The sequence below is a fragment of the Dromaius novaehollandiae genome, chromosome 8 (genome assembly GCF_036370855.1).
Source record: "Dromaius novaehollandiae isolate bDroNov1 chromosome 8, bDroNov1.hap1, whole genome shotgun sequence".
Taxonomy (NCBI): Eukaryota; Metazoa; Chordata; class Aves; order Casuariiformes; family Dromaiidae; genus Dromaius; species Dromaius novaehollandiae.
In genome coordinates this window covers 7,940,550-7,954,425 of record NC_088105.1, presented here as the reverse complement: position 1 = coordinate 7,954,425, position 13,876 = coordinate 7,940,550, and the positions used below count along the sequence as shown (strand labels likewise).

The 13,876-nt window shown below is 46.7% G+C and overlaps 1 protein-coding gene across 2 annotated transcripts in view; it reads right to left on the bottom strand.

Moving 5' to 3' along the window:
• NIBAN1 (niban apoptosis regulator 1) overlaps nt 1-7,798 on the bottom strand; it is a 62,592-nt gene extending 54,794 nt beyond the window's left edge. Inside the window, exon 1 of one of the 2 annotated variants that reach the window (XM_026101032.2) lies at nt 7,668-7,798. In XM_026101032.2, the coding sequence (XP_025956817.2) occupies nt 7,668-7,722 (55 nt within the window). In that variant the 5' untranslated portion in view covers nt 7,723-7,798. Of the gene's footprint in view, nt 1-2,687; nt 2,815-7,667 lie in introns of those variants that run through there. The other variant, XM_064515570.1, reaches the window with a different exon arrangement.
• Nucleotides 7,799-13,876: the final 6,078 nt, after the last annotated feature.

Genomic DNA, 13,876 nt, shown 5'->3' with positions numbered 1-13,876 from the left:
AAGCTCTTTGGCAGGCAGGGGGTTTGCAGATACTGCATACGAGGCCAGATTTTTGCCCTGGGACCTCGAGCGCGCAGAACTGAAAAGCAGTAGCCGTTCCAGGAAGGTATTACTCAGGCGAACGAGCCATCTGAGATCCTGGGCAAGGCATCTTCAGAAATGGCCTTCGTGGACAAAGCAGGCTTTCGAGCGCCACAAAACCTGCTGCTACCTTGATCTGGGGAACATAAACCTTTGTGGGAAATCCCAGATGTTTTTATACTATAAAGGAGTTCTGGCTATTTTTTGCCAAGGTTGGCTGTGAAAGTATTTAGTGATCACTAGTGCTAAAGGTATAGCTGGTCTCTGCCACATGTTCCAGATGTTAACTCTGTCTAGCCTGGATGACTGAAACGGTTTAAAAGGTCCGACACTGCTCTGAGAAGTGGTATACTGTATTTTTTCCTTGTTCTGGCATTCCATGGCCCCATTTTTTCATTTTTGTGGACCTGTTTTAGCACTGTGCACATTGCCTGCTTAGATGGTGAACCACCAGGCTTGCTGTCCGCTGTCTGCAATGTTGGTCAAGCCCACACGCACCCACCACGCGGGTGGACCATGGACCACCACCACCAAACTCCATGGCAAAGATCTACCAACAACCGGGGTCAAGCTCTGATGGTTACGTGCCACCTCCCCTGTTTAGATCATATTCAGCAGAAAACTGCTTGGAAGATGCTTGACTAGTCTGGCATTGAACAGTGTTTTCATTAAACCATTCAACATATCCACAAAGAAAGCCACCATAAGTTATGTATTCTTTAAAAGTATATTTAGCTTTTTGATCATCCGATCAGAAGAACCCAGACTCGGGCTTTTCTACATCCTCATATTGCCAGCTAAAAATGGAAGTGGCAGAGCAAGCCTTGATGTCTACTGTATTAACTGAAGTCTTTTCACAGAAGCATGAAGATTAAATGCTTATGATTTCAAAAATTAACACGTAATTAAATACGCACACAAACTCATTCACCCAAATTTTAGGTTAAACGTATCAAGTTAAGTATTAGTGTGGAATCAGCCTCAGACTTTTTTTTAATGTGTAAAACTAATAAAAAAGAGCAGGATAAAATTTCCAGAAAACCCAAACATGTGAGCCCTTTCTTCTCAGAGGTTTAAGCAAGTTCAATAAACTTTGATCTTGCTTTTATGTAAGAGTCGGCCCCATGTTTCATCACTGTCCTTCGACTGCAAAAGCAACTGAAATGCATGCATGTACGCTCAAGAACTTGAATCCACTTTTTATTGTTTTAAAGTGCTAAGAGAACAGAATGTTTATTGTATGCAAAGGAAAGAGCTGTGAAAAGAAACGCTGCTGCACTTTGAAAGCAGCCATGACCACACTGCTTATGAATATCATCCTTCCTGATCCAGGCGCTAGCTTTTCAGCTGCCACTGCCCAAAGGCATCGACAACAAAGCTGCTTTAATCATCTCTAAGACAATCTCAGAACTTTCTTTTTCCTGCCTTAATATCGATAACATTTCTACCAAATGCAAAGACTGCCTTACTGGTCAGCTGTGGTCAAGCTGCTCTAACTAAAGAGCCTCAAATCTTCACGATTTTTGAAAATGTCAAATACCAAAGAGCAGTAGACTCCACCCTCACAGTGTGCCTCACAATTATGCAATTTTTTGGCCAAATGTGAGAACATTTCTCACTCTCTCTGTTGAGAAGAAGCTCTTTTCATTGATACCCAGTGCTTAATTCAACACTATACATAGCTTTATGGAAAACTCAGCCCGTTTACAGAAGATGAATGTGATGTGATCACAGACAATCTGAAGAACAAAAATGTACCTCCAGCTTTGGTTAGGGAAACTCTCCCGTTTGTACAACGCCTGCTACGAGACAACGTGATTGTAAACTTCAAAACTTGCTGGCAGTACTTTCGAGAGCAGTTAACAAACAGGGCAACACGAGCAATGGGAAATCATCTGCCTTAACCTCTCAAAGCTGAAATTCCCCAATATAGTGAATTCCATATAATTTGGACGGCAAATAGCTTCGCCCATCAATCACATCCCTGCCAGGCAGGCACCTTTTGGTTGCATTCAGTGCAAAGCTATGATAAAGCGCCCGGAATTAAAGATTGCAAGAATCAAAGACAAGCTGGTTTTCCTTTCCAAGGCAGCCAAGCATCTTTTATTAAAGCCATGGGATGAAACTCTGCCACTGGCTGCGACAGTGACAAGCCCTCTGAGGACAGAAAGCAAATAAAGTCAAAAGGACTGTTCGTCAAAATCTCCTGTCTTAAGACCATCAAGAACCTAGAAACTTAGCAAGGAGACCCAGATAATGAAGAATAGAAACTCATATCCATATTGAAATTTTAATTTCCAATCCACTTCACTTTATTTCTCCATTTGGTGTAAATAGTTATTTATGCCTATTCGAAATGGACTAGTTACCACTTACTGAGTGCTGACTTGGGATCATGAATTCTGGATTCAGTATATGTTTTTGAGCTAAAACATTACTTAACCTCTTTCTTAGCTTCTGCTAATCACAGAAAAAGAATACGCTTAGCTTTTGAAATAAATCACAGAATCTGAAGATGGAAAACATCACGCAGGCGTTAAGAAGATGCTGCTAAGTCCAAGGAGGTATCACACTTCTACCCCACACGCTGTCACAACTAAGCTTACCTGCCGAAAACGAAAGAGAGAGGCCTTTCAGAACACAGCAATGCACGCAACTTGTAGCAGACCGAAAGAAAAGGCAGCAGACACTGCCAGGTTTTCTGCAGAATGCTGTCATACTTGCAGTTGCAGCCCAAATTAAAACCAGAAGGACTCCACGACAGTTTAAAGCAGAAAATCAAATAGGCAGTCTGAGCGCCTTTCCAAAGAAAGGCCACTTTTTCCACAATTAATTCCAAGTGATTCTTCCACTCTCCAGCATCCCTGCTCACGACCAAGCGTGCAAGCTGGCCCGCCTTCCGGCAGGACGCAGGCCCCGGGCTGTACCGACAGCGCTCCGGCTCTCGAGGTGCCAGGGCTTCTCCCCGGCCGCCGAGCAGAAGGGGGATGGTACGCGCTCGCACGCTTTCCTGCAAGGCTCGCAACTGATTTCCTTATCTTGTCTTTCAAGTAAAGGGCAAAGCAAGCTCCTACTTAGTCTCTGAAACTTGACAAAACAGGAGGAGTCTGTTTATTTTTTCTAGGGACGCTGCACGTTGCAGGAACACATCCAAGTCAACTGGTCTCACCCTCGGGCAAAAAGTTACCTCTTAATGAGACGCACACTAAAATACAGGGGCAAAACAAATTGCTACAAAGAAATTGGTAATCGCTTTCACTGGTGAATGAGAAGAAGGGCTGCTGGAAGATCTGCAAGAAAAAAAATACTCAGTGAAGCAATCCGCATGGTTTATGCCCGCACGCCGCACTGTGTGCAGTGAATCACAGCACCGTCACTGCCTTCGCCCGACCCGCTGCCAAAGGGCTTTGCACCACATCTCTCCCGGCGAGCAAATAAATCAGGGACAAGAAGGACAGGAAGGAAGAAAAAGTGCTTTGAAACAAATACAGAAATTAAAAGCAATTGACTGAGAAGCCGCGTCCTCTAGACAGCTTTGCTTCGACAGCAGCCTGGACTGGACGCGGCGAAGCAAGCTAACGCCTTTAATAAAAAACAACCTTCAGGAAAGCTCAGCTTTTGCATGCTGGACTCCTTTGAAGATGCAACTATCGAAATTACAGGCGTTAAGTACTTGAAATTGAAAAAAAAAAAAGTTCCAAAATGACCACGCATGACAGAGGAGAATTTGGCCTACTACTAAGGACAATATTATGGAAATGGAGAATTATGAAGTCCTTGAAGGCCATCTTACCCCAGCTGTGAGATCTGCTTCCTAGGTCCTTTCTTCTTTAATATTAGAGGCCCAGAGCAAAAAGTTTCTACCAGTTTTCTTTGGCAGAGTCTCTCAGGGCATACTGTTAAGCTGGGTTTTTTTTCCTGGCACTTTAATCTTTTTCCCCAATTTCATGATTGCACCCTGTGTCCTGTAACTCCACCGTACCACCCTAACACCGCTCCCGGTTGGCGTAACGCCCATGAAATATCATTAGAGAAAACCATGTAACGAACACCTCCCATCACACGTTTAGTCCATGCCTCATCACACTGGAAGCATAAATTCTTTTAATAAACTCTTTTCACATGACCAGCTCCCAGCCCTCTAATTATTATTGTCCTTTTTTAAACCCCAAACACTTCCATCCTTAAGATTTCACAGGTAGTCCCATCAAAGCCCTACAAAGAAGGATTTTTTCCTCTATAGTTCTTTCATTCCTTTTCAAGGGCTCGATCCAAATCCTAGAGGAAGCAATACAAAAATTTCCTCTAATTTCGGTGGGCTTAAAAATCACACATTTTACCGTGAATAATTTTTGTAGATTTAAAAGACCTTAAAGATCTTAAATAAAGAGAAAAAAATAATTCACCGTCAGTGTGGTTAGAAAAACAGGCTCATTCAACACAGAACAGAAGATATCTTTGAAACTACTAAGATTTTAACACTAATGACCCTGTAAGCGTGCTGTCCTTCCTCCCTTGCCCCTCCTTGCTGACCCGATATGGGAGACTCTCCTGCTCTTCACTTCATCCCCACGTCTACCTTTCTCCCACCAAACCCAAGATGTCCTCCTAGGTATCCCTGCTGACTCACATTTTTCCATTACTTTACCCTGACATTCATTTCCTTCAGCTAGGAGTAAGGAAAATCAAATCTCTGCATTTTATTCCCAATTTCATCCCACGCTAACGACCAATTTCTATTAATTTCTATCTGAAAAAGACAAACGATCTTTTGATGGCTTGGAAAATGTAACTTCACGCTATACGTAGCCTTTTACATAGCAATTTTCTGAGTTAGAAAATCAAGTTTTGCAAAACATTGGCATGCGCAAATAAGTCTGTAGTCAGCTCGTGCAGGACCTGTGACCTTGCATCCCTTTCTCAAACATCGCTGCAATGATTCCTGCCCTCGCAGTTTCAAAGGTAGCCTCACAGGTTGCTAACAAATGAGCAAAGGCCACTTGAAAAGTTGCACGCTGACATTGTATATTCACCTGCCAGGCATTATTTGCTACCGAAAACAGACTACCTGCTCATTTCAGCAATTACGCTGGCTGACTTCCCACCTGCTTTCAGGTATGGCTCAAAATACTGCCTCACACACAAATGCGCAAAAGTCTTGATGATATGCAATTTGGCTGTTCCACCACTACCAGTTCTCCCTTCAGAGCACAGAGGTTGAAGGAGGTTCACGCCGAAAACACAGTCTCCACGTTCAATAATTGTGCGTCTCCTAGGCAAATGCTTTCTTACTCATCTCTGAAATCCATCCCTCCAACCGGTCTGACAAGGCTTGAGGTGATGCCCCCGCGGGGCAGGAAGGGCCCGAAGCTCGGTGCCTCGCAGGCGTCTCCCGCAGCGGGTGCTGGTGCCGGTGGCACTGCTCTCTGCGATTTAGGTAGACACATCAACATGTATTTTTTACACACGCACACAACTTTTGTACCTGTTTCGCTCTCCTCTCATCCCTCAAATGCGCAACGTGAGCAAACAGATCTTCGGGAATTGTAAGAGATGTAAATCTGTACATGTCAACGGAGAAACTTTCGCTTTATGGCTGAAAGCTGCATCTGTCCCTTTAGCCCACAACCTCTCCTTTCCATCTCCTATATTGTGCTGTAGCTTAAGTATTACCTGAGTAAACCACAAGGTTTTACAGCGCCAGGACACTGCTTTAGACAACTTAAGTTACCATCGTGACACCAGCACATTAGCATGAGGACAACAACCACGCAGCAGTCACGCAACACGTTCAAGAAGCCACATTCAGCTCTGTCCCCTTCGACCTTCACTCAGCCTTGCCGGGAGCAGCCCTGAAGGCTGCTCCGTTGACGCAGCGCCTGGGCGAGCTTGCGGGTGTTGGTGGAGGTCAGCCCGGCACGGACCGGCTCCAAGCAAGCCGGGGCTCAAGCTCAGCGAGCTTCTGCTGCACGGACACGGAGATGGGGCACGAGCCACCGGCTGTACGGCAGACGCCAAAATGCAGCGCCAAGACTAGCGCGTGGGAACTGCAAATACTAATTTACTCACAGAATCACCGAAACGCTGCTGGGAAGGGAGCGCTACAGAGAGTCTAGTCCACACGCTCACTCGAAGCAACACTCGGGCTTTCCCGTCTCGAGCGTACGGACGTTTGGGCCAATACGACTGAGCATCTCAGATCTAAGACATCACAGCGCGTTTCGATGACGGGAACCGGCTGTGTTCTCCAGCTAAGATGTGGGAGATGATATCCCCGAGCCCGATACCTCACAACTGATTTACAGTCGTCCTGACAAAAAGCAGATACCTCCCTTCCCCTTTTACTGAAGACTACCCTACATCATCTTTGGGGTGGAAAAAACCCACCCACACAGAAAAGAGCAACCTTCCACAAAATAAAGCCAGCCTAACCTCTAAAGAGCCAGCTAAAAATTTGCTATTTTTCAGTTCACACAGGCAGTGATTCAGGCAGCCTCCGCTTCTGGGGAGACACCAGACCAAGCTGCATCGGAGGCAGCGGCAGACGAGCAAGGGCTGAATGCTGCAAACCCTACCCTCAGCCGGAGCCGCAGGTTTGGCACGTGTGCCGGGCTGCACTCTGAGGAAATACTGGGATTTGGAGATGCTCTTCCCGAGTCCTTTCCCTGCTGTACGTAATAATTTATGGGCAGCTGCGACAAGAAGTGCGTCCTTAATTATCTGTCAAAGCAAGAGCCGAGAGCGGGGAATCCTCACCCGCAGCAAGAACGGAAGACTCGAGCCAGGCGATAGAGATGGCCACGTTTCAATTTCCCTTTTCTGTGACGATTTCACGTTATTATTTGCTTGGGCAGAGACGCGTGCTGATACGCAGATGTGGCTGAAGGGCTTCCCAGCTCCCGGCGAGGGGAAGCCGCCCCGCTTGGAGCCACCCGAGCCGATCCCCGGCTCTGCCCCGACGTCTCCGTCCCAGCCCCAACGGCCGGAGCCGACAGCTGCACTATTTCCTCTTTCGCAAAGAGGGAATCTGGGGAGAGGGGAGCTCCCCGAACACCCTCCTTTGCAATCAGACCTCGCGGCCTGCACCGACCGCTCGGCGACCGGCAGACGTGCAACCGGAGAGGGCAGAAGCGCACGTCTGGGGCAGCGGAGGTCGCGAATGCCGCCGCCGAGTCGCGCGAGGCTCCGAAGGGTGAGGAGGCCGCGCTGCCCCACCGGCCGCGCACGCTGGGGACCCCGGCGGGCCTCCCGGGAGCAGCCCGCGGGCCAGGCTTCCCCTCCGCCCGCAGGACTGCACTTCACTCGCAGATGTTTGCGGGCGGTAAAGTTTGCCTGGCGAATGACCTCGGCCGCTGCCGCGGGGATGAGCAGCGCACCTGGCCACGCAACAGCGCGTCTCACCTTTGCCACCGGCCCTCGCGTAACCAACCCCCCCCCCCCGCCCCCCGGGGAATCACGCTGTTAGCCTCGCAGCAATCCGCACGCGTTTATAGCGATTTTTTTTTAAAAAAAAAAAGGTTTGGTCTCTCCCGAGTTTCAACGGGATGAAGCACCGCCCTCAGGCAGCCGGGGGAGCGGCGCCCTACCTCGGATGTAGGCGCACTTGCTGTCGTCCAGCGGGCCCGAGGCAGAGCCGCCCATGCCGCCGCCGCGGAGCGCCGCGCAGCCCAGCCGCTGCCCCGGCCGCCGCACGCTGAGGCACTCCCGGGGGCGGCGCTCCCGGGGCCGCCCCCGCCCCCGCCCCCGCCGCCCCCCCCCCGCTCCGGGCGGCGGCCGCGAGCCTCCCGGCTGCCCGCAGAGCCGCCCCGCGCCGGCCTGGGGGGCGCTCGCCGCTGCTTCGCTCGAGCCTGCCGCTGCTTCGGCTCCCGGCGCACCGAACCCCAACAAGCCGAACGAGCTCACGGCCCGGCTGCGCAGCCAGCCTCTTCCGTAGGGACCGCCGGCATCAGCTCCGCACTGCAGACTCGCACGACTAAGATCCGCTTTAGAGGTACACGCAGGCTGTACCGAAGCGCGGCGGAGACTAGATTCACCCCGGGCATCAATAAAACAGTGTTTCACAGCTCTGTAAACACCTCAGCTGAGAATCAAGCCGAATATTAAATCAGCAGCACTCCTGGAGGTATGATGTAAATCCGAGTCTTCCAGCGATAGCTGTTAAACTCCACTGCCAGGCTCGTAACCTGCTAACAGCAAGGGGCACGCCGTGGTTTGTGCACCGCACACCCCCGAGCTGCTGGGGCAGACGACCTAGAGGAAACGCCCTGGAACCCCTCCGGCACTTCACGGTGCGGGAGAAGGCCTCGGCCTCCGTTTAGTGTTGCATGTCCTTTATCAGATTTCTTTCAGGCGACTTTAATACAGTCCCATGTAATATGCAAGTCACCTCCATGAAACGGGAGAGAGAAACTATGGAAAATGCACGAGCCACAAATGGATTGCTACTCTGTCTCGTCATTCAGAAGATGAAAATAAGCCAAATCCCAGAAGCTTTGTGCTCAAGAGCAGATGTCTGTGTGCACACAGAATGGGAAACCTCGCTGTCTAATTACAGCTAGAGTGAAAACAAAATGAGAACTGAACAGTTTTTTTAAATATAACATTTTATACTTCAATAGTCTCTCATATCCAAAGATCCCCAAGCATTTCACAAATGCCAGCTAATTAAACACCATCATTTCCCTTTTAAGATAGGGACGTGCTGTGGTTTAATAGCAAAGTTAGTAGCTTAAGCATCTTTAAAAAGACTTCACAGAGCCACACAATGGTTGGGGTTGGAAGGGACCTCCGGAGATCGTCTAGTCCAAACCCCTGCTCAAGCAGGGTCACCTGGAGCATGTGGCCCAGGACCGTGTCCAGGCAGCTTTTGAGCATCTCCAGGGATGGAGACTCCACAGCCTCTCTGGGCAACCTGTTCCCGTGCTCAGTTACCCTCACGGTAAAAAAGCTGTTTCTTATGTTTGGATGGAATTTCCGGTGTTGCAGTTTGTGGCCATTGCCACCAGTCCTGTCACTGGGCACCACGGAGAAGAGTCTGGCTCCATCTTCTTTACACCCTCCCATCACATATCTGCACACATAGATACGAAGACCCCAGGCCTGCTCTTCTCCAGGCCGAACAGTCCCGGCTCTCTCAGCCTCTCCTCATATAACAGATGCTCCAGTCCCTTACTCATCTTTGCAGCCCCTCACTGGACATGCTCCAGTAGCTCCACGCCTGCCTTGTACTGGGGAGCCCAGCACTGGACCCAGCACTCCAGGTGTGGCCTCACCAGCGCTGACGGAGGAGAAGGATCAGCTCCCTCAATGTGCGGGCAGCCTAATGCAGCCCAGGATACCACCGGCTGCCTTCCCCACAAGAGCACATTGCTGGCTCATGTCCAGCCTGGTGTCCACCAGGACCCCAGGTCCTTTTCTGCAAAGCTGCTTTCCAGCCGGCTGGCTCCCAGCATGCACTGGTGCTTGGGGCTATTCCTCCCTAGGTGTAGGACACACGCAAAACAGAGCCAAATGATCCTACTTCTGGACTGTTTAATAGCAAACCATGCTTGCCTAGGATAAGAAATTGGCCATGTTTGATTTTAATTTGACTTAACAGAACTGCATATAATGCACTGCAGTTCTCAATGGCAAGATAATTAAACACTATCAAAATAACAAAATAACAGCAGCACAAACCAAACACTTTCCCACTTCTCCTAAGAAAACTTGATCTTTGAGGGGAGAAAGCTTTATGTCTCCCTCAGGATGCTCTTTCTCTAAACACCTGTTTCGTCTCATATCCTAAAGGGCAACATGATGGAGCTCTTCCATGCTACACAGAAGGTGAATTCAGGAGTGAAAAGGACTACACTTCTTCACTGTCATCTCTCTGTAGAAGGAACTGCAATGTAACCATGAAGTGACAAAGACATAGACATAGACTATGAGGCCCATTCTCAACACGAATGGTCATACCAGCATGATAAAGTGCCTGTTAGTCAAACACACAGTCCTCAACGGGCTGACGAATTGCAGACATGTCATCAGAAGGACTGATAAAATCTTTGTCACATTGTTGGCTACTTCCCCTACGTACCAACGCCATCTAAGTGTAACTTGAGATACACAAGGAACCACTTGCTCTGACATGGTGCAAAATAGCATTTGCCTGCACCCTCCGCTTCAGAGGAAAATGAAGGGTTTATCCTGTTTATACTCTCCCACAACCTTCCTGGTTGCCTTATAAACACAGTTCAGTGTTAGCAGAAGCATTTAAGTGAAATGCATATGAAATCCACTGGGGCAGAAAAGCAATTATCCGAAATTACCTTGTAAGATTTCTCCCAGGGAAAGTAGCCATTTGAAGATCACTGATTTCTGCAAGCACGATAGCAAGGTGCCGTTGACAAAGACAGCTACAAACACAATAAAACTATCAAGGAGACATAATAATTATCTATTGCTAGAGAAAATCATGAATCATTATTGTCTGAAAGCCAGTACCGGGTTGCAGAAAGTAGTACTAGAGAGAAAAGCAGCCCTTTTCTCTGGACAGGCTGGTGGGTGAAATATGTTCTGAATCCCTTCCGTCTAAGTAACACAGAAAAACATTACCCCTAATTAAGTAACTAACTAACAGAGTCACAACTATTCTGTCTGGAGATCCAAAAACTAGTATTTTGATAAAACAGCCTTAAGAACAGTGAGAATTTATTGTGCTTTAGCTACTACTCTAATTCTGAGAGATTTAGAAAAAAGCATTGCTCTGAAAACCCACAGACAGAAGAAGAGTGGATTTTAATGGATTCATAATGGAAAGGCACGGCTTGGAGACAGTATATGAAGTGCTACTACATCCTAGGGGAGAAATAAAAATGGTATGTACAGTCATTATCCAAAGAAAAAAAAAATAGATATAACCCCTTATTTTTGTTACTTCAGAAGGTGTGGATGACACCAGACCTGAGGAGTATGAACTGCTCATCAAGGAGGAAAAGCAAGGCAAAGTTATCTTTCAGTAGGAGAAGGTCAGTAAAGTATCTTGGTAGCAAAATTATATAATTTGTAAGGGTACCTCTATCTTTCAGTAGTTCTGTGAAAGAAGATGGTGTAAAAAGTGGTGCAGGATGAAGTGTAATCAGGCAGACGAGTGTACAATCTAATGCAGGGAGCAGGCTTTTCTAGCTTCCTTCTCCACTCCTTATTTTCCTCCCCAGTTATGCTTTCTTCTCATTCAGCGTGCAAACAGCGATCATTTGAAAACTCATTAAATACCAGTGCTCATTAAATACCAAATTGTAGATAACATTCATCACTTTACCATACTTGGTTGCAAATTGTTTGTAAATGTCCATTTAGTCTGCATATTTTAATCTGATCCAAGGGATTTTTTAAACTTTTCAGCAGAGAAACTTTCTCATAAAAATGCATTAAAGTCAACATGGAAGAGTCCAGTAGTTCTCTGATCATATTTAGTAAATATATGTAGCTCACTGAGAGGCTCATGTAGAGGTTAGCCCTGTTAAAAATCTAGCATTTCCAACCTCAGCATCCAAAATGCACACCTCTTGTTCCTCAAAAATATATCTTTTAGTGTAAAGTCAGAAAACTTGGGGTAAGAACTTATTTTTCTTAGTTTTTGAAGAGTGAGGTGGGGTCAAAAATGCTCTCCTGTAAACGAGGGCTAGAACCTTTTCTCTTTTTTCGACACCTGAAATTCCTGAATAGTAGGATTTAAACAGCTGGTGTTTAAAGACAAACGCCAAGTCTCTTGCAGCTCATGATAAAAGAATCAGCTGGTAGCACTGCATTTTCATACAAGCTTGTTGGATTTGCAAAATAGCCGTAGTCTTAACGTACAGTGACATGTTCACTAAAGTCAGTCTTCTCAAGCATCACACTGCAGGGTGTTGCTACTCTAAGTAAGCAAAACAGAAGAATGCTGTTTAGGTAAACAGAATTGCTTCTCAAAAACTGGGAGAACTGCACATTGCTAAGTTCTGCGTAAAGGACAGGGCTAGCCCTCTGAGAAGCAATATACATGCGGGAGAAGGTATGTTCATTATCTTCTCTCCTGTCTTTATGAGCCCTTCAGTGGGACATGGGTTCCCAGTTCACTTAGAGTGAAAACGGAGACCTGTAAATATATTCTGAGCAGCTTATACTTTTTATAACAAAATAAAGAAGCTGTTAGTACATACGGCATATTACCAACTGTCGTATCAGAGTTGTTTTCTGAAAACATTTTCAGATTCTAAACTTGACTTACTACAAATAAACAGATTCTCTCAAGTACAGTCTGTTCACAGAGAAGGATGACCAGTCCGCGCACCACAAACACTCAGGCAGAAAAAGCCTCGGAAATCACTAATCTCACTAAAACAAGATACTGTACCTTGTCTTAACTTTAAAATAACTTACCTCAAGCCCTGTGGCAAACAGTCCTACTGTTCTTTTTTCCCTCTCTATTCTTATTGCAGGAGTGCTGTTAGCCCTGTCTCCTGCCATGCCAAAAACGTAATGAGAGCACTTTTTTCATCTTGTTGTTTTGATGCCAGTCTTGTGACTCTTTGTAGCTGCAGTCTGTTTTTTGGAAGTCTGGAGAGGCAATGCTGTATCTAGAAGAACAGGAAAGAAAAGAGCAAACCAAATACAAACGGCAACCAGTAAGGAGGAAACTCTGGATTTCCTAGGACGTGACAGTGGAGTGAGGGTAGCTGGGAAGGGAATGAAGTCTCTGTGCAGGGATGTGAAATTCAGAATCCTTAAGACCTGATTCTTGATTGTCTTCCGTATACATTAAAGCATCCAAGATGTGAGAGGAGCCTCCAGCTGTTACCTAGTCTTTGCCTGCCCAGATGCCAAGTAATTACGTTTTTTTGCATCTGTGCAAATTAAATTATACATATTGAACTTTTCTTGTTTACTAAATGCACTATTAAATCATATCTGGTACATTCCAACACCACTTCCTTCTCTTCTTAGTCACTAGATTATGAAATCTGTTAAATTAGTCTGCAACAGGTTTTAATGAACATTCCTGCTCATTTGCCATTAAAAGCAGTATTTTAATTAGTGACGGCATTCTTGTCAAAGCAGCTAACATACAGGTCTTTGCAAATGAATTGTTGATGCAAGCTTCCTCATCGTCCAACATGAGGCACGTATTTGTTCCCTCACCTTGAAACAGAGATGCTGTATAGAAACTCGTAAATAAAGCCGCAGTTGACTGCACTTTCCCCTGTGCAGCGCTCACGCAGCTTCAGAACAGCCAACCAGAAGGAACAGCTAAATCCGCTGGTCTCACCAGAAAATTCAGGATAAAAAGCGGTCAGTGGTAGATACAATGGATTCGTTACGGCCTCGAAAGGGCAGCCAGACCTGCTGGGGAAGACAAAAAGAAAAACCACCTTGAGTGGTGGAAACGAGTTTACAGGGTGTGATTTCCAACAGGCAGATTTAAGGGGTTTTCAGCTCAGGTAACAGGAGGAAGGCTCATGTGTGGTGGAGACAGTCTGAGGGACTAGCACAACTGCCTCACTGCGAAGAGGAGAGTAGCTTTTCTTTCATTGCTATTAATTATATGGTTCGACCCTGTTTGATATGTTTGGGAACTAAAAGACACGCTCAACTTTTGTATCTCCATTGCTCACTGTCCGGCCTGGCAGGAAGCACAGCTAAACCGCATATTCCTTTACTAGTCTTAAAGCAGCTAAAGAGCAAAACCAGCCACTTCTTGTCTGAACGGAAGCTGTACCACCGTATGTGTCACACACAAGAGGCATCCCACTGCCTATAAACAGAGTTTGGTGAG